The sequence below is a fragment of the Macrobrachium nipponense genome, chromosome 35 (genome assembly GCF_015104395.2).
Source record: "Macrobrachium nipponense isolate FS-2020 chromosome 35, ASM1510439v2, whole genome shotgun sequence".
Classification (NCBI taxonomy): Eukaryota; Metazoa; Arthropoda; class Malacostraca; order Decapoda; family Palaemonidae; genus Macrobrachium; species Macrobrachium nipponense.
This window is the reverse complement of record NC_061096.1, coordinates 31,861,508-31,882,967: the sequence shown is the minus strand read 5'-3', so window position 1 is coordinate 31,882,967 and position 21,460 is coordinate 31,861,508. Positions and strand designations below refer to the sequence as shown.

At 36.1% G+C, this 21,460-nt stretch overlaps 1 protein-coding gene across 1 annotated transcript in view; it reads left to right on the top strand.

Annotated features, from left to right (window-relative positions):
- LOC135208552 (uncharacterized) overlaps positions 1 to 21,460 on the top strand; it is a 238,518-nt gene that overhangs the window by 32,073 nt on the left and 184,985 nt on the right. The window contains exons 3-8 of the mRNA XM_064240864.1: positions 7,573 to 7,748; positions 8,171 to 8,414; positions 9,273 to 9,459; positions 12,717 to 12,853; positions 12,977 to 13,067; positions 20,946 to 21,104. Of these exons, the coding sequence (XP_064096934.1) occupies positions 7,573 to 7,748; positions 8,171 to 8,414; positions 9,273 to 9,459; positions 12,717 to 12,853; positions 12,977 to 13,067; positions 20,946 to 21,104 (994 nt within the window). The remainder of the gene's footprint in view (positions 1 to 7,572; positions 7,749 to 8,170; positions 8,415 to 9,272; positions 9,460 to 12,716; positions 12,854 to 12,976; positions 13,068 to 20,945; positions 21,105 to 21,460) is intronic.

Genomic DNA, 21,460 nt, shown 5'->3' with positions numbered 1-21,460 from the left:
TTTTTCGTGTTTGAATGCCTATGTAATAAAATAATTCCTATTATACTCCGTATTTTCCGCAGTTTCGTAACCTAATGTCAGTACCTAATTTATATAATCTATTATTTATTCATTTTTTTATTCATTTATTTATTCATTTCCCTCGGCGTCTTTGAATCTTTCGTAGCTGTTATTCACAGTAATTCCCTGTGCTCCATATTAGGTCTCATCATTTTCCAATAGTTATGCGGGTGCATATTGGTCGTTGAGTATGGCTCGGGTAAATTGGGTTATTCTTGTTTATTGTCGAATTTCCTTGATAATTCTTTTCCTTGTATTTTTTTCCTAAGTGCGCAAAGCAATTAGCGAATTCCCCCTTCTCTGCTTTAATATTGCCCTGTTACTAAAGCATTTCTAACGTCTTTTTCCACCAATTAATAGACTTTTTCTGCAAAGTACATTTCCTTTACATTTTTACCTTTTCCGTTTCATTTGCATTGCTTCGTCTTTTTCATAAATTATTCTTATCCTCCGTTGTGCTTATCGTTGTTTCTCTTTGTCTCACATGAAGATTTTATTCCATAGAAGCTGACGTTGCTGTTAACGTAACGCTTGCCTTCTCTATGTGAACATTTCTTCCTTCGGGAACACATCCGCGCCATTCGTGGATGAAGTATTCTTCCTGCGCATGCGCTGAGCATCCGTACACTGACAGAAAAACAAAAGAATAATGCAGATAGGCCTTTGGCATGATACCCATTTCTACTAGCCTACGTTTTCCATATGTTTATAATAATGATGATGATATTATTATTATTATTATTATTTGAAGGTAGGAGACCCTCTCTCAAACATGTTTTGTTAAAGATGATGGCAGCATCAGTGGAATTGATTTTATATATGGTCTTTTCAATTCTTCTTATTATTCTCTTCTCATCAGGGCTGATATTTGCTAATAGCTGGCCGATGTTCATATCTCGGTGAAAGAAATGTTTTCTAAAAATAATAATTTATTGATATGATAACAAAAGTGGTTAACAAATCTTAGTCTAAGGGCGTAACGGAATTCCAACGTTTCCAACCGTATCATCGGTTCATTTTCAAGGAAAGGTGAGCTTGAACTGATTGAAATGGGGTCGTTCGGCGGTATTTATTGTGTCCCAGGTGCTCTGTCTGATGGGCGCTGCATTTTCATTGGCTGAACAGAGGATTAAGTCCCTGAGTCAAGCCGTCTTGCAGAGGTGGAAGCTCGCACTGCTCTTCTCGTGCGGACGCTGGAGACTGGGAGCGTAGTATTGGGAAGGTCATTGCCGATAGACGGGGGCACCTGATTGGCCCGTTCGATCGGCTCTATGGTGCTGGCGGGCGGCGCCCTTCGTGCCACCGTCGGGAGGAGTGAAGTCTCTTGGGTGGTGTTGAGGCTGGGTCTCTCCTTCCCGATGTGTAGGGCCTCCAAGAGGCGGAGGCGACGGTGGTCTGCTGCCTTATCGATAATTCTGATATTAGGAATAATGTCATTCCTAGTTATCCTGGTATTGTGGACGTTTTTGGCATGATTATGGATGGCGCCTTCCTGAGCGTGGCAGGATATCCTCTTCGAAAATCGCATAGTCGTCATACCAATGTAAGCGCCGGGGCATTCCCGGACAGGGCATTTGTACTGGTAGACAACGTTAGTTTTCTTGAGAGGGTCCTGCAACACGGGGGCTGGATTGTTTTTCATAATCAGGCCACTGGTCTTCTTGCTCTTGTAGTAAATTATTAGTTTCACTTTTTTCGCAGGGTCCGTGGGGGAGACGTTCCTTTCTATGATGGTACGAAGGGCTCGCTCGTCCTCTTTGTATTTCTTATGAAATACTCCCTTGTAAAAGAGAGTGACGTCTTCAAGGGCGGTGGGACGAGGCTCCTGCTGATACCACTTATCGATGTTTCTGCGAATGCATTTAGTGATGTCCCGGTTGGAATACCCGTTGTTAATTAAAACTTGGGCAACACGTTCTAATTCAGTGTGCGTGTCCTTCCACGAAGAGCAGTGTGAGAGAGCTCTCCTGATGAAGGCGCTGATCGCAGTGCGCTTGTATCTCTCTGGACACTCGCTCTCGCCGTTCAGGCACATGCCCAGGTTGTGGGTTTTTCGTATACACCTGTGGTTACGAAGCGCTCCTCTTGTTGCCCGACGAGGACGTCAAGGAAGGGGAGGCGACGGTCACGGCAAATGTTCGATGGTGAAGTTGAGTCTGCTGTGGTCGTGGAAGGCTTGTCGCAGGCGCTCTATTTCTTCCACCGTGCTGGCGCTGATGAAAGTGTCGTCAATATACCGGACGTACATAGACGGCTTCTCGATGTTGGCGAATACCCGGAGGAGTTATTGCATCGATGGACGTGGAGTCCCTCTTCACGAACGTCCCCGTGGATGAAACAATCCAGATAATCCTGGATCGTGTATATAGAGACGACTCCACGCCCCCATTAAACATCCCTGAGCATGCCCTCCGAAAACTCCTTGAAATTTGTACAAAAAAGGCCCCTTTCTCCACCCACAGAGGACACATGTACACACAGAAAGACGGAGTAGCGATGGGTTCTCCCCTCGGAGTACTTTTCGCGAACTTCTACATGGGTGCTGTGGAACGTCGGGTATTCGCCAACATCGAGAAGCCGTCTATGTACGTCCGGTATATTGACGACACTTTCATCAGCGCCAGCACGGTGGAAGAAATAGAGCGCCTGCGACAAGCCTTCCACGACCACAGCAGACTCAACTTCACCATCGAACATTGCCGTGACCGTCGCCTCCCCTTCCTTGACGTCCTCGTCGGGCAACAAGAGGAGCGCTTCGTAACACAGGTGTATACGAAACCCACAAACCTGGGCATGTGCCTGAACGGCGAGAGCGAGTGTCCAGAGAGATACAAGCGCACTGCGATCAGCGCCTTCATCAGGAGAGCTCTCTCACACTGCTCTTCGTGGAAGGACACGCACACTGAATTAGAACGTGTTGCCCAAGTTTTAATTAACAACGGGTATTCCAACCGGGACATCACTAAATGCATTCGCAGAAACATCGATAAGTGGTATCAGCAGGAGCCTCGTCCCACCGCCCTTGAAGACGTCACTCTCTTTTACAAGGGAGTATTTCATAAGAAATACAAAGAGGACGAGCGAGCCCTTCGTACCATCATAGAAAGGAACGTCTCCCCCACGGACCCTGCGAAAAAAGTGAAACTAATAATTTACTACAAGAGCAAGAAGACCAGTGGCCTGATTATGAAAAACAATCCAGCCCCCGTGTTGCAGGACCCTCTCAAGAAAACTAACGTTGTCTACCAGTACAAATGCCCTGTCCGGGAATGCCCCGGCGCTTACATTGGTATGACGACTATGCGATTTTCGAAGAGGATATCCTGCCACGCTCAGGAAGGCGCCATCCATAATCATGCCAAAAACGTCCACAATACCAGGATAACTAGGAATGACATTATTCCTAATATCAGAATTATCGATAAGGCAGCAGACCACCGTCGCCTCCGCCTCTTGGAGGCCCTACACATCGGGAAGGAGAGACCCAGCCTCAACACCACCCAAGAGACTTCACTCCTCCCGACGGTGGCACGAAGGGCGCCGCCCGCCAGCACCATAGAGCCGATCGAACGGGCCAATCAGGTGCCCCCGTCTATCGGCAATGACCTTCCCAATACTACGCTCCCAGTCTCCAGCGTCCGCACGAGAAGAGCAGTGCGAGCTTCCACCTCTGCAAGACGGCTTGACTCAGGGACTTAATCCTCTGTTCAGCCAATGAAAATGCAGCGCCCATCAGACAGAGCACCTGGGACACAATAAATACCGCCGAACGACCCCATTTCAATCAGTTCAAGCTCACCTTTCCTTGAAAATGAACCGATGATACGGTTGGAAACGTTGGAATTCCGTTACGCCCTTAGACTAAGATTTGTTAACCACTTTTGTTATCATATCAATAAATTATTATTTTTAGAAAACATTTCTTTCACCGAGATATGAACATCGGCCAGCTATTAGCAAATATCAGCCCTGATGAGAAGAGAATAATAAGAAGAATTGAAAAGACCATATATAAAATCAATTCCACTGATGCTGCCATCATCTTTAACAAAATATTATTATTATTATTATTATTGAGAAGATGAACCCCACACATAATTATGAAACAAACCCGGAGCGGGCCATAACTTCAAATTCAAGCTTCGAAAGAAAATGGTTTTCATCAGGAAGAAGTAAGAGGAGGTAGAGGGAAATACAGAATGAAGAATCTCTGAAGAATCTCACTTATTAGAAAAGAAAAAAAATAGTTAACCGATAATGATATATTAAAATTCTAGGAGAATAATAATACTAATATCAGCAACCTCCTTTCCCCATCTGAACTCACCTGAACATTCGACGAGCATCGTCCAGCGCAACTCATGCGTATCGCAGCACAACCAGAGCAGAGTAAAGCGTAACTTGGTTTGGAAATGGAAGCAGTAATGTAAACAGACGCATTATAAGAGGAATGTGCAACTGTTGCTATTCTGACAGTCCTGTGCCCTTTTGACACATGTATACAGTACAGATGTATACACCGCTTCCCGTTGACGTGTACATATATTTTTGCACTTTGTTCCCTTTTGGCATATGTATGTACATGCTCTTTTGACGCATATTGATATGTGTCTACATAATTCAATTGATTCATGAACACACAATTTTTCCAATCTGGCGGCAGATACGCAAATACCTCCAAGTAGGCGTACTCTCTTTCAGCTGACCTTTATCAGGCTTAAGGCCACTTGGTTCTCTTTGTTGGTTTTTAAAACGCTGCCAGACATACGACTATGGACTTTAACCTTAAATAAAATAAAAACTACTGATGCTCGAGGGCTGCAAATTGGTATGTTGGGCATCCACCTTCCAGTCATCAAACATACCAAATTGCAGCCCTCTAGCCTCAGTAGTTTTATTTGATTTAAGGTTAAAGTCCATAGTCGTACTTGTGGCAGCGCTGTAAGTACCAACAAGGTAGACCAACACCGGACCGTGGGTGAGTTTCATCTGCCGCGGCTAAGAGTTTTATGGGCTGTGGCTTCGAAGAAACTTCGGCGCAGTTTTTACTCGTTTAGTAATGCCATTTAGATTAACTCAGGCGAAATTTGTGGCGATATCTTTATATTCATGTGAATGACTTGATTGAAACGAGAAACTTCTGGAAAGGTGAAGAGCGTCAAGATCCCCCTGGTGACGTTATCGCCATTTCAGTAAAGGTTATCATAGAACCGAAGCAGAATCTCCCATTAGTTTGTAAAGGGTAAAAGTAAATTGCCTATTTACTCTGGCGACGTTCTTCTTCAAGTTATCGAAGTGAGTCTCCCTTCTGATACTAATTTCAATGATGTTGCATATACCGGTGATAATTCAGTTGAGATAATTTCTCATTGGCACTTTCCCAGTAGGGGGCTAGTGACGTCAGTGCTCCTCATGCAGTGCACCGTAGGCATTACTACAGGTTCTTCGCAGCATCCCTTCGCCCCCTAGCTGCAACTCCCTGCATTCCTTTAACTGTACCTCCGTTCATATCTTCTTTCATGTATCTTACACCATCTCCTAACAATTTGAGTCACGGTGCAACTGCGAGGTTTTCCTCCTGTTATACCTTTTGAAACTTTTTTGCTGTCAATTTCCGTTGTCATCGCTGAATGAACTCATGGATTGGTCCTAGCGCTTGGCCTTTGGCCTATATAATACTATGTCCTATCTCAGTGGCACTTTGCAAAATTACTTTTACGAAGTTCTAAATCATTCTTTTTCAGTTAAGTTAGATTTGGAGTGTACTGAAAAGTAGTTTTGAAGATTTGAGTAAAGGGTATTGAATGATATTGTTTTTAGCTCACTCATATTCTGTAGATATTCTTTTAGATCTTACACCCTAGAGCTGCTTAATTTTTTGTCATTCGAAGTGCATGTTTCAGGTGGGGCTTCAGAATCTTAACTCGAGAGCCATTCTTTTTTATCACCTTTCCGTCTCATTAACTTTTATAAAGTAATTGCGTATCCCATTGTGCCATGCTCAGCCGCTGTGTCGTAGGTATTTATATTAACTCCTGATATATTGACTTCAGTAACTCCATATTTTTCTTTATTTAATCTCAGATTTTTTTTGGCGTCGATTGCTGTATAGTTTTTGCAAATGAGAACTTAGTAGTGTGTCAGTGTAAATCACATTTTGTTTTTGTACATTTTTAATTATATTTTCCCACTTCTCAATCTTCGTGGCACAGTCAAATAGAGAAGTATGAATGAAATTTTTATGAGGACGATTCTTATGAGATGAAGAGAAAATTTTAGGTTCTCTTGAAAAGTGAAGGTACTGAACCAAGCCTTTGGTTAAAACCGAATGTGGGTGATATTTTTTGGTATAGTAATGGCGCACAGAGAGAGAGAGAGAGAGAGAGAGAGGATGGCTAGGCCCCGAGAGAGATTGGAGAGAGAGAGAGAGAGTGTTCAGCAGTGGAAGGTCAGCTAAAACTTGTATCTCGTAACAGACAAATGGACAGCTTTAGGGGCATCCAATTTCAACTTGAAATTACTTTCCCATCTTTTAAAGAAGAATTGGCCTTCGTTGCAAAGTCGGTGATCAACAGGGCGTTTATTGCGAGGCCCCATTCAGGCTATTTTTTACTCTTTTCTTTGGTTATTACAATTTTTTAAATTTTATTTTTACCTCCGATTTGAGAAAGGGGAATAGTTTATTATCGTAGAATGCAAGCATGTTGCTGTATCTGGGTTTATTTGTTTGGCTACAGTATGTAGTATGTAATTTGCTCCATACGCTTTAAAGATGCAACACATGTATGTATGTATGTAGTATGTATGTATGTATGTATGTAGTATGTAGTAGTAGTTTAGTGTATGTATGTATGTATGATATATTATATATATATATATATATATACAATATCAAATATAAATAATTAATAATTCATAATTTTATAATATATATCATATAATATAATATAATCTATATATATATATATATATATAATATAATATATATAATATATATAAAAAAAGATATATATATATATATATATATATATATATATATTATATATATATATATATATATATATATATATATATATATATTAATATATATTAAATGCGTGTGTGTGTGCGCGCATGCATGTGTGCATGTGTGTGGGGGGCTGTAGGTATAGACCGTGTGTGTGTGTGTTGTGTGTGTGTGTGTATATACTTTAATGCATTCCTACATAAAGCATAAGGACTTTCTGAAGCTCACATTTCTGTAGAAAATGTTTGTCATTTTCAGTATTCTTTTCATCCATACAGCTTTTCTGTATATTTTGATTTTTGTGTTATCTCTTATATACACTACTGTATTTAGTCAGTACTTTTCTGATGTTAGTATTATTATTCCGACAATGTTTTGTTAAGGTATATAATACTTTTTGCATAAGATATAAAGCGCGTTATTCTGGATGATTGTCGTATGAAATGTAAGAATCTCTTCTGAAATATTACCATAAGTCGTCTCATGCATTGTCTTCTTTCCCACAGAGATTATGACAGCTTATCTCCGCAAGATGTCAAGGGTAACTGTAAGAAAGCTTTCGAAGCTGGCGAAAGGTTAGGGGTGACCCGCCTCATCGAACCACAAGACATGGTAATTCTGACAGTGCCTGACAAGTTGGCTGTTATGACGTACCTCTATCAGCTCAGGGCACACTTTACAGGTTTGTATGACTAGTTTTACTCGAATGATTCAAGGCTGCTATCATATTATTTTCCAGGTCTTGTTTAAAACATTAAAAGGGGACATGGTGCCCAGAAATGGACCTGTTTTCTCGAGTTGGAAACAAGTTCTTCCAGCAAACAAAAAGATTGTTTGTAATCTAAGAAGAAGATATAGTTAGAAAGCTTCACAGATCTTGGAGTTAATTGACTAAGTTGTGTTCACCATGACTAAAAAATTCAACCCTTAAATTTTGAAAAGCAATTTTGTCAGTCTGTAAGGGAAAGTACAGCCTTTTTTCTCTTATGTTGTACAATGTAGCCAAGGGATGCTGTACATTATTTTAGCATGGTTTGCCTTACTGTTATGTTTTCTGAAAAGTGCTGTCCTTTTCCTCTTTTATAATCCACTGAATTTCGACAGGTCACGAGCTTGAAGTGGCGCAGATTGGCGACACTGCGGCAGAATCGTCGTATACTGTAGGAAGACTAGATGCAAGCTCCGGGGAAGACGACATCCTCAACTTGAGATCCCACGACGACAATCGCAACTTGCAAAGATTATCCGCCCACCTGAGCACCCCCGTAGATGTCAAAATCGATAATAGAACGGTATCTACAGAGGCAAGAATACGAAGGCCCTCTGAATCTAGTCAAAGTTCGCAAAAGTGAGTTACCTGTGTTGTTAGATTTATTACAGTATGATTTCACTTTCAGAGTTGTAATTCCACAAGTGAGCGAGGTGTTTGATTTTCCAAGAGATCATTTTTGTTACAGTAAAAATGAAAGTGTTAATTCAAATACTGAAAAACATTAAAAAAATTATGTCTTACCCCTTTAAAGATTCTCATTGAATTAAAAGTATATATTTAATTTGCTTGAAATACTGAAAAATAAACAGGTTGACTCCAGTTATTATCTATTAGGCAGTGTCTGTATGAATGATATTAGGTTGTATGAAGTTAATTAGTCAGTAAAAGTGTCATAGCTAGAAGAATGGGTTGTTACTCGATTCATTTGGTGTCTTTTTAATTATAGAACATGAAAGGAGGAACCTTAGGTGTAGTTCTTATTATATACTCAAAAGTTGTGTATTGTATAAGTATATCAGTAGTACATTGCTTCTGCAGTGTAAGTAGAATCTGGAATTAATTTTTTTCACATTATATTTGCTAATTGATAACCATATTTAAATGGAGTAAAGGATGTTTTGAGTTTATTCATATGGGTGAACTTTTTTTTTTTTATGTGCAATATGGAATCTTTACAGTGATCATAAGTTTGGATATATCATTCATTAATATTTTCCTTTTTAGTTAGGAACGACAGTGTCCATGCTGTTTAGAAATTTGTGGGTTATTCTATTTTGTTATTTGTTCTCTTAATGTACTTTTAAAAAGATATGATCAAGAATTTTGATTATTGTGCAAGGGCCTCCCTTAACTGTTTTGTTTATTCTGCTTTTTCTGTTAGATGCACATGAAGAATTTCCTTTTTGTAGTACTAATTTTGCCTTATATTTTCAGGTCAAGCAAAAGAAAAAGTGGTGAATTTGGTTCTGAAAAGGAAGGTAATGTTGTCACCACCCCCTCAGCTAAGGAGCGTATTTTAGCATCATCTAAATCCTTAACGTCAGAAATATTCAAAATTGGCAATAAAGTGCTCTCTCCAACTAGAGAAAAACTTGCCAAGACTGAAAATCGGAATTCTACAGTAAGTCCTGTTTTTTGTTGGAGATTCTTAAATGCAAAATGAAACTCACTGCAAAGATTTTTTAAATCATAAAGGAAATAAAAGCTAAAGTCCTCTGAGATATATAGTACGTAGTTGTTTCTTATATTGAAATTTTGAGAATTGACTGCATAGCTCATAAAAATATCCCTTTCCTCAAAATTCCAATCTGTTTGTTCGATGTGAAAGAATTTCACATTTTTTATTAGATGTGCTGTTATTATACTTGTAGTGGGTCAAAATGGCGACAGACAAAATGTCAATGGCCATAATGTTGCAACTGTTTAAATATTAATGGATTAAATGTCAACAGACAAATTGTCGATGGTCGTCACTTTTTACATATCACTGAGGTAAGTACCTTGAGCTGCAAAGAGAAGCAAAAGGGGAATAAAACTTTACAAAAGTAGTGAAATGTAATGTGAATATTTATGTAAAGCAACATGATAATTAATAATTCTAATAATGATTTTAAAAATCTAATACTGGAATAAACATACAAGGTTATAAAACTTTACAAACATAATGTGAATATTTATTTAAAGCTATATTGTAAGAATTCTAAAAATGGTTGAAAGATCCAACACTGGATTGGAATAACCATACAATGCTATGAATTGTGAGCTATTGTGTGCATGTAAAAAGTAACGACCGTCGACATTTTTTGTATCAACATACATATAGTCCATTGATATGTAAACGGTGTCGATATTATACCATCAGCAATTTGGTTGTCGACATTTAGCCTGTCAACATTTTGTCTGCGTACCATTATACTATCATGGATAGAGTGCAAGATTTTCATACATCACCGTTTTCAGAATTCTTTGATATTTTACATTGTTTATTTAAGAGAGATTAAGAAAATTGTTAACTTCTAAAAAATTACCTTTTAACAAAAAAAGTCCCCATAATTTTAATTTTATCTGGGCATGATTCATTCATATGTTGTAGCCATCATTGAGTTATCCATTCACTTTATTTAAGTAGTGAATGGATAGTGTTCCTGTTTGCACACAGATTGGTTGTCACTTCAGTTTTGAAGTGGAACTTGTTGTTCCAATCGTATTGAAGCATAACTTTCTTGTTTCATGTAGAAAAGAGAATATTACTCTATCTTTTGTCTTTTTGTCCACTAGTAAATCAAATTTGTTGGATATTTTAAATATATTTGCTTTGCACAATGTTACAGATTACAAGAATAATGTAAAGACCGTTAGGTTCATTGGTGTGTGGATTAAAAATCCAATACATTCATCAAGCGAATATGCAGGTGGTTCATTCTGTCAATATTAATTTTTAATTTGTTATGAAGATATAGTATTATACAGTATAGTCTTTTACATTTTACAATCCAATTTTTTATCACTGTAATTTACCATTCATCACTGAGTTTCATACTGTGTATTTTTGGTATTTTAATGTCATTAGTAATTGCTTTTTCTTTAGATTTTTATTCCTTGGTCTTAGGTTATGAAAGACTGTAGCCCACTTTCAATATAAAGGTTCAAGTATCTTACACGACCAGTCAGATGGAATCAGTTATGATTCTTTTGTGATGTATATATAGAAGGCATTTGGAATTTGCAGTCCACTTTACTATATTCTTAGATGGTATAGCAAATGAGCCCTAATTGCTTATTATGCTTTCTCTCAGTTGTCTTATGGGAATATTTTGGGTCAAGGTGTAGTGTCCATAATGCAGACCCACTCACCCTTAATTTCAGCAAGGTAACTTGCGGAAATATAGCCAAGATCTCATGATACTGTACAGTATGTAAGATATGATGCTTTAATTCCCAGTATCAGCATGATGAAATTTCAGCATATTACTATTTTCAAGTTTTAGCTTTTTTAAATATCATAGTGCATACCTTTTTCTGCTGAGCTGCATCTGTTGTCTAAAGAATGCCAAACCAGGAGCAGAGTTCTAGGTGCAGAAAGGAATTATATGGACAGCATTATGTTGTCTAAATTTCATTGTTTTACTGCACTTTTCCGATTGTTAAAACTATAATGCAGTGTTTATAATATACACTTTATCAACATATTTTGGTAGAAGTACTAATGTTATGTGATGACATGTACTACTCCATTCAAACTTATGTTGGTATTTGCCATTGGTAATTGTCTTTAATGTTATGACAAATCAGTAAGAGTTTGAAACTTGAGTAATTATTTGCAGGTTGGTATGTTTTAATTATTTTTTCCCTCCCCCAAAATTGTAGAGTCAAGTAATGCTGATATTACAAGCCTGGAAGTTAGTAGGTTCCTTCCCTCCAGAAACTGATGTAAGTTGTCAGAACTCCTTCTAGGGTCAATTGCCAGTGAAGTATGATATGGATTTTGTATATTTGGAATTTATTAGTTCCCTGCCACTTTCTACTAGCACAGAGGCATAGCAGTTGTTCGGCTCTTTCCAAAAGTTTCGGCTGCTTATAGAACTGTATTTTCGTGCTTCAAAAGTGGTTTTTAGGGATTATTATTCCCAAAGTGTTTTTACAGGCTGACATACTAGCTGGGAGCCTTTTCATGTTGCACTACTAGACCTATATGTACTGCATTGCAAGAAATTTCCTTAATATGTATTAGAATAAGTGTTTAATCCATACATGTCCCTCACAGTCTTGAAACCCAACTTTTATATCAACAAAAACAAAACTGATATTTTGAGTATAGATTTGATGACATTTCAGTGCCAAATACGTTGTAGTTTTTTAGGCCCACTAAATTTTCATTGCTCAGAATTAATTTATTGTACGCAGTTTTTCAGGAAGGATCAAAACATTGCAAAAATTAAATTGGTTAACTTTAAAATTGCAAAACTATTCAATTTTTTAATTTCACGGTGATTCTAGTATACCTTTGTAGGAAAATTCATTTACTTATATATATTGTTACTGTCAGCAGCACTGTAATATCTCAAGTTCTTGTTAATTAGTGGATTTAATTGTAAGTATCATGAGAGAAGCTTCTGAAATGTAAAAAAAAAAAAATTTACTTGAACTTTACAGACTTGAACAAAATCAGCAAGCTTCCTCATTGTATCTTACACCTACACATAAATAAATTCTGATGATGGAAAATTATTCACTGAGGATGTTGTGGAGACTAAAATTATTTAATATTCTCAAACCTCAGTGGCTATACATTTTTTCACTTGGATTCAACACCCTAGACTAGGAGTGCAAAGGAGTTTACCATGTTGAAGTAGTTTTACAGGATTTTTTTTCTTGCAGGCATCTCTTAGTAGTAACAGCAGTAGTGGTGATCGTCCAGCGTTAATGACACGAAAACAGTTGGTGGATCCTTTTGCTTCAGATGATGAGGATGAACCATCCTCTCCAGTCAATTCTCATGAGCAGCCACCAGTCAGGTTGGAAATAAACCGTACCACTGCTATTTGAAAGAAATGACTTTTGATCTTCTATGTATATGCAATATCCTTTTTTCATATTAATCTGTACCTGCTAGTTAATTGTGTTTTGTTTTCCATCAGTTCACAAGTTCAAGAAAATGAAGACACTTATAACCAAAATAACAGAGTTCTTACATCTTCAAGATCTCCAGTCATATCACCTTTAGGAGAGGTAAGTGATAACTCTTATATTGATGTATAATTTAATGTTTAAAAGCATCTATGTTAATAGATTAGATAAAACATATTCTAATGTATACATGATAGAAAGCCTGAATTCCGAAACATAGTCTCAATAAGTTGCACTGCATTTGAAAAATCTTGAATCTTAACCTCTCTTCAAGGTGCTTTTCCATATGTAAATGGGATAGATATCCTGAAATACTATTGGTAGTTATAATTTGTTTCTTTAGAATAAACTAGTTGCAGTATTCATATGCAGATGTCCCTTAAGTAGCGTAGATTGCAGTTGTAACCTCTACATGTAGCTGTTCTTTAGTAGCCTAGTTTGCATCATGTGATATTATTTGCAATTACTTTCTATCTTTTCTGGTTTCATTTACTGAGACTATTAGTAGCTACAAATTTCATCGATGATCTCTGCAATATATATACATTATGTACCAGAATCCTCTTCCAGCTTATGAATGCACTTTTTTGTTTGAGTCTGGCAAGTTGATAGGAATTCTGCATTCCCTGTGTCTTAGTTTTTACTCTTAACATTCAACCTGTCATTTAATTACCTTCCTGTGGGTATTTAACATTCAACCTGTCATTTAATTACCTCCCTGTGTATACCCCTATCCTGTTTTTGTTATCTTTCTGTCCATAGAACTCTTATTGCTTAATCTTGATGTGCAGTAGAATACAGTGAAGCATCATTACATTTTATTCTATGGTATGTGTTACAGAAGTCTTTTTTATAATAAAGTATGTTCTACTTGCTCTTTATTTGAGAACACAAGTTTCGAATAAACAAAAGGATTTTTACCATTTCTTGGTATCTGAAAATAAATGCAATATAATGATAAAAGAGTTTAAATGTTTATTAAGAAGTTAGGAAATGCTATAACAAGTACAGTATGTTAGGTACTGTTAAATACTATGAAATAAGATTACTTCAATAATTGGTCTTGAATTAAATTTTTTTGCATTTTGTAAACTTTTTGACAATGGTTTTATTGATATTAGCTATACATAAACCCATTCTGTTGTTATAAATATGATGCAGAAAAATGCTTCACTGTAAACACATCTACCATTCATAGGAAAAACAGAAATCTCATGCTGATAGCTTTTACTGTATTGTGTATGCCATTCATCATTACAAAAGAGATCTGAATATGATGACTAGATGTTAAAATGCATATTAAAAAGATTCACAATATAATTTAATTATTCCATTTCTTTTAGATATTGCATCATAGTACCAAGTTTTGTGTTAGTATATTTAAATGGTTTTATTTGCAAAATATATGGTGAGCTTCCTTTCCTTGGCCAGATTAGATTAACACACTTATTTGGCATCTGCAGTTGTTTATTAATCATCTTCTGTTAAAGAAAGTGTTCTTGTAATCCTAAATAAAGGAATTTATTTTCTGAACATCAGAATAATTTATTCAGAGAGATTTGCCTTTCAGTGTGCTTAGGTAACTGAGCTACAGAATTACAAAAAGAAATTGACAAGTTTCATAGAAAATTTTATGGCTTTGTTATGTAGTAATAGATTAAAAAATCGTTTTTACATTTTCAGTATAAATTTTGCACAATAGCTTATAACATGGTGATTTTTCAGCTAATGTTTTCTATTGTTCTCCTTTAAAGAACTCCTGTATAATGTTGTAATTACAGTGAATTTCTCAACTCTTTTCAAGTTTAATACCTTTGTGTGTTTCCCTGAGAAAAACAACTGTCAATCCAGTTTGCTCTCATGCACATTTTTTTAAGAAGTTTAGCTAGGTGGTTCATTTTTCATTTTATAGAATGTAGGTTTATTTCTCCCCTTATCCAGCTCTATTGCTAACTCTTAATTTTCTCCTTAACCCATTGTACCAAGTGAGCCAAAATGACATATATCTTTTGCTCATTGGCCAGTTATATCATATAACCATAGCCTTCCCCTCTGTGTGGCTTACTAGCCTGAGAGCATTTTGTTGTCATTCCTCCCAAATTATTGTTGCAGTTAGAAATATTTTGCATGAATTACAGTGTCTTTCCCTTGATATTATTGTATAGGGAAGCTGATAGTGTTACTGTGTATGATTTTTATTTCAAGGTATTACAGTTGTCCTTCAAATTTCGTGGGTATTTAGTTTGCGGATTTGATTATTTGTGAAGTTTTCATACATTATAAAATGGTCTAATTTTTTATTTGTTTTGCAGCCATTAGCATAAACATGGAGATTATCATAGGCAAATAAAAAAGTTTAGTGATCATAAATGCTAAAAGAAAATAAAATTTTATTTTATTCTATCATTAAAATGTCTATACACGGTTACAGTCCATAAACAACATTGTCTTCAGTTGAGAAAAATGGAAGTAACAGTAAAGTTGCAATAATCTTCAAGTATTTTAAACGTAGTGTCGACATCATTATGTACATTGCTATAATAATACTAGTCCTTTTTTATTAAATACTATAATTCATCAGTGTTCGTGATATGAATTTGAAATGTCAACTTTTATTTGACAAACTTTCAATGAACAAAAGGCTGAGGTAATAAATGCCTGTTACCATTTGCTGAAATTACCAATATTAGGATAAAGGTTGGTTGGGAAGTCAAAAATTATTCTTAGATTTATTTTTTTTCTAATTATATGGGGGTTAGCACCCCTAACCCTTACAAAATTTAAAGGACAACTGTATATAAAAAAGTAAGGTTTGTTCATGTTTTCTTTTTGGAGTAGTACACCAAAGAGTTAATCCATGTGGAAAGACATTATTATTGTCAGAACATATTTTGCTTACCAGATGTTCTACTGTATATTTTTTAAAAACGGAATTAAAATTTTCAATAAATAGCCATAGCCTCTTTTTGTGTGTCACATGAAATCCTAGACGATTCATTCCACATTAGGGGGGAAGATCAACTGATTCCAACAGGCTAATGGGTGCATGTTAGGTCTTTTAGGCTCCTGATGATTGAATGAATCACTATAGACCCTCTTATGAAAATTTGGATGGCCATGAAAGGCAGGACCCAGTGAACAGGAGATATGTTGAAGGTGGTGGGAGAAACTTGGGGTTGAATCGCTGAGAGTCCAACAGAGACATCTCAGAAATTATATAATAACTTCGCCATCACAACGTTTGCTGAAGAGGGAGGGCTACAATTGAAGTGAAAATTATGGACAATTCTGAAAGTGCAGACAAGTTCACCTCTTCAGTGGCACTCTTAACAGCCTGCCAGGGTAGAATTCCAGTGGATCAGAGACCAATCCTGGAAAAGAAAATTAATAAATTCTGGGAACTGATGAGGCCTTACAAGGCCCTTGTAGGGGGTTAGTGCTATCAGTGCACCTCATGCAGTGCCCTGTAGTCATTACTCAGGATTCTTTGCTGTGTCCCTTTAGTGCCTATAGCTGTAACCCCTTTCATTCCTGTTACCACACCTCCGTTCATAATTTCTCTCTTCCCATCTTACTTTTCACCCTCTCCTAACAATATTATTTCATAGTGCAACTGTCAAGTTTTCCACCTGGTACACCTTTCAAACCTTTTAACTGTCACTTTCAGTTTCAGTGCTGAATAACCTCATAGGTCCCAGCACTTGGCCTTTTGCCTAAATTCTATTCTGTTCTATCCTAACAAAAGGTAAATCTTATTAATATTGTGTCAAATCAAAGATAACATTAGCAAAGTGCTTATGGCATGCTGGCACACCTTGTACCAGCGGGCAAACTAAAGATAACATTAGCAAAGTGCTTATGGCATGCTGGCACACCTTGTACCAGCGGGCAAACTAAAGATAACATTAGCAAAGTGCTTATGGCATGCTGGCACACCTTGTACCAGCGGGCAAACTAAAGTTAAGAAAACACTTTGAAAATATTACACAACAACAAGATTTCAAATATAGCCGTTAGACAAACTACATATGGTGTAAGCTGAAAAGGAAGTTTCAATAAATCAAGATTAAACAGTATGGAAATTATATGATCATACAAATGCAGAAAATTCTTCCAGGAAAAAAGTTTTGTGTATTGTATAGTGGAATACATAAGCGGAAACAAGTTCATAAGCACTCTACGAGATAAAGCACAAAGTGTGAAGATATTAGCAAAAATATGCTTAGGAAACTTACTCAATAATTCCTTAGACTAACAAGTAAGAACAAGATCTTAACCTTCAAATACTTCATATTAGTTTTTCACCACAGCACTTAATAAATATTTAACTCGTACTTAGTAGTAACAGAATATACCAAGTGAAACATGATGGTCAGTTTATAGGAAATGATCAGTAAATAAAGTGAAACTGCAAAGCCAACTAGCCAATAGCTTGTTGCTTTATTAGACACAAATTCTTACAATCTAAAACAGTAGAATTGAAAATCCACAACAAAACAATGAGATACTTATGGAAACTTTCTGAAGTTATCCTCACTAGGTGAGGAAAATTTCACTGATGCTATTCACAGATGTAAGTTGAGATTTTGCTCAAATTTTATTTTTGAAGTTGCACAGTACAAAGAAAATTATTATAATTAGAAAGTAATTCTTAAAGGAAATAAGACTGAAATTTGTAAAACGATCTACTTAAGCAGCTGTTGATCAGTTAGCAGGCTCAAAAAGTGATTGTTTACCGTCAGGACTTGAGGGACCTTATTTGGAATATGTTAATATTCCTTTTTTTTCACAGTAAAGTGAAGTATCTGGGATTTTGTGTTTACTCACAAATTGAGGCTAAATTAAAACATTGGGTTTGTAGTGAACAAAATATTTGTTCTTTAATTATTGGCACCTTATTCTCATAATGTGCACATTTACCAAGAAAAAAATTTTTTTGGGTCAATGTTTATGGATTTGATTCACCTTTAAGCATTTATTTGGTAAACTGTGAGTCTTCTGTGTTTTTATTTGAAGCATTAAAGGTGATCAGCATAGAGTTCTTTGTCTAAAGTGGTTTGTCATAATCCTTGTGCTCTTGTCCCATGAAAACCTTTTTCATTTAGAATTCTATTACATCTAATGCTTACAGTAGGGTATATTCTGATTTTCATATATACTAGTCCTATACATTTGTTTTTGTATCATGTAAATGTTACAAATATTTTTGTAGCTTGTCACTAAAATGTAATTTTTAACAGCTTGAGAGCAAATTATAAAGGTTACAGAGAGTGTCCTTATGTTTATTATATGGTAATTATACTGAATTTTCAGTATGTTAGTAAGCTTTTTCCCTTCAGTGTATTAAGAAGACCAGGTAGATGCTGTGATAGCTATATTATTGTTTTATTAGAGTCTCTGATTTCATTTAATTCGGGTTGTTCACTAGAATTGTGGTATTTGAAGTCAAGTCATTCCATCTTCTATGAAATGAATGAAAGCTTTTTTAAAATGTAATATGTCAGTTACCTTTCAAAACAGCTTTCCTTCATTTGCTTTTAAAATTGTTTGTTTACTATTTTCTCTATTTATAGGGTCTGCAGTCACCTTCATTGCAATGCAGATATAACAATATAATATCCAGTTGTTACTCTACATATAACTGTTGAAGGGCTACCACTAACAGTGTGCCTTATGTGGCATGATGTAGACTGTTCTAAAAGCTTTTGCATTATTTCTTTGACTCTCAGCTGCATTGCTTTCAGCCTTCATCCACATGTAAACCTTTAACTTTGCCTGCTTTCATTTTCTCCTTTCTCTTGAGAACAAGTCTTCTGAATGAACCCCATGGGTGTAGAAGTGTGACTTGATGTAATAATGATTATGTGCTTTTAGATTATTATTACTAAGGAGTTTAACCAGGATACAGAATCAGATTTCTAATTTTGTGGTTGTTCTGAACAAGGTTTGAAAATATTTATACAAACTCCAAAACATTTGTCTTTCCTATTTACAGTATTATTAACAGATGTATGGTTCGTTATAGGAACAAAGTTGTTGCGGCTTTTGAACCGAGTATAATAAAAAGTACGGTATTAGAACTAAATGCCTAAACAAGCATGCACAGTGATTCATTTTAGGCTATGGTAACAGGGATGCTTCTTATTACCATTACTTATATCATAGACCCCAAGATATATGGTTCATGATGGTAATAACTTGTTGCACCGCTGAAATTTGATAAAAGAAATAAAGCCTCAGAAATGAATACTAACACCGAAAGAGAGAGATATTTAGAAAGACAAAAGATTTTAACATGTAGTTGATTGCTTAACTTCATTTAGCCAGGGGTATCATGATTAACATTACGGTATCAACAATACAGAGTAGCTTGTGTGTGTGAATGAGAGACTTAATGTAAGGTAGAGCCCAGGCAGAAAATGAATGAGACGTGAGGAAATTCTGTGTTTGTTTTATTGTGTACCATAAATCATACATGTATTTTACACGTAGAATTAAAAGATATTTTACAAAATATGGTAGGTAGCAAGATTTTGTGGTACTTTATATGAAAATTTGCTGTTATGTATACCCTGTCACGTAACAAAATTGCTATTGACTTGTAAACTATATTTATTATCCATAATCTGTAATGAATGTGGTAATTTATGACAGTAAACAATGAATTGGTCACATCAGGATGCACTAGTTTGTTGTGCGCATATGTTTCTTGCGGCATCTGTTTCCACTTTGCTTGACTTAGCAGTCATGAGCTGTGATTTGTGTATTTTCACAATTTCACATTTTTTAGTAGATTTATGTATAGGTTAATGATAAAATAGGCTCATATTTACTTGATCTGTTTGCGTGGCCTGCTAAACAATGTCTTGCTTACACGAGTCATTTTCTGGTTTACACACTGTTACAAAACTAGATATATTCCATTTAATTATCCATAGAAAAAACAAGTTACATAATAAAAATTAAAATCCTTGAAAAATCAAGGGACAATTTTACTCTTCTTTACCAGTAGTTTACCCATCTCTTATTCATTTTATCTAGTTTCTTGTATTCTTTTTCTTCTCACCATCTTTTTACCATCTTGACAATCCAGCGTCTTCCTAAGGTAACAAAAGTGTTCTTCCCCCTCTAAGGTCTCTCTTTACTCTGCAGTATGGTCTGCCTCCCTTTCTTTCCTGTTTGATCTTCATATACAATTTGGGTATTATGGGCATATCCTACTCCAGTGTTAGAACTTTTTTGTGGTAGAGTCAGTGTTAAATTAAATTAGAATATTCTTTTGAGTATTATGTCTTGGAAATGATTGTTTATGAACAGGTTTACTACTACAAGCCTCAAAGTGTGCTTTCACTTATCTCATGTGATGTGGAGTAAAGTACTGCATGGTTTTTAATTTGTCAGCAAACTCTTAGGTGACAGCAGTGTTGTTATAGTTAATAATTGCCCAAATAATTGTTTATTTGATAAGTAAGTTTACATTCTTCTATCAGAGTTTTTCCTTGGATGATTTTGATAAATGAAAGATAGCTGAATAGCTAAAGAGAAATTGAGGGCGTATTTTAAATGGTATATTCTTTGCAAATAATACTAACCAAACAACCTTTTAATCATATTGCAGTGAAGTTAGTGAAGTAGTGCAAATATCTTTGGCACTAACTGAACTGTATTTTAGTTGTGCTATAATTACTTGATATGTCATTTGTGACTTGTTTATTAAGCTACCTAATGGATTATTTGTTGTTTTGAATGTTTGTTAATTTTTTCAGGAGAGTTAGAGTGGGTTAAAAGGAAAAAATTCAGGTGTTATGACTGTTTGTTTTGTTTCCAATTCTAGGCTATCCATGCTTCTTCCTTGTCTTTCTGTCATGATAATTTTTATGTACTACATTACTGGGACACTCTCTAAACCTTCTCATTATATTGTATAATGGTGTTGGTGCATAAAACTAACTGTGGGAAATGTCTGTCTGCGGTGGTCAGACTGGGTCTGGAAACGGGACAATCACCGGACCTCAGGAGGGGTCCCCAGTTGATTCCCGGTTGGGATCCATTGTTCAGGAAGTCCCTGGACTCCTCGACCTTTCCCCCACCCGACGGGATCAGGTGGTGATGAGAGAGAGACAAAGTCCCCTTAAGAAGGTGAGCTGTCACGATTTGTGGCACTCTGCTGCTACTCATGAAAGGAATGACACTGCACACCAAGAACCACTAAGCTCTCTCACAAGCCTGTTCTACCCACAAGATGTAACATGGAATGAGCTTTTTAGAATTATGTGTAATACTGTTCTATTTATTATATGCTTTCAACTTGCAGTCAGTTACCACACCACACTTAACTTAGAGCTTTCTATGTATCATGAATGCAGTATCTTTCATTCCTCTCTGACAATCACAGCTATAATGTCATATCTCATAATATGCACTATAGGGTTATCCAGCTTCAAGTATAATGATGGCTTGAGTTCAGTTGTGCTTTTTGGATGGATACCGTATCT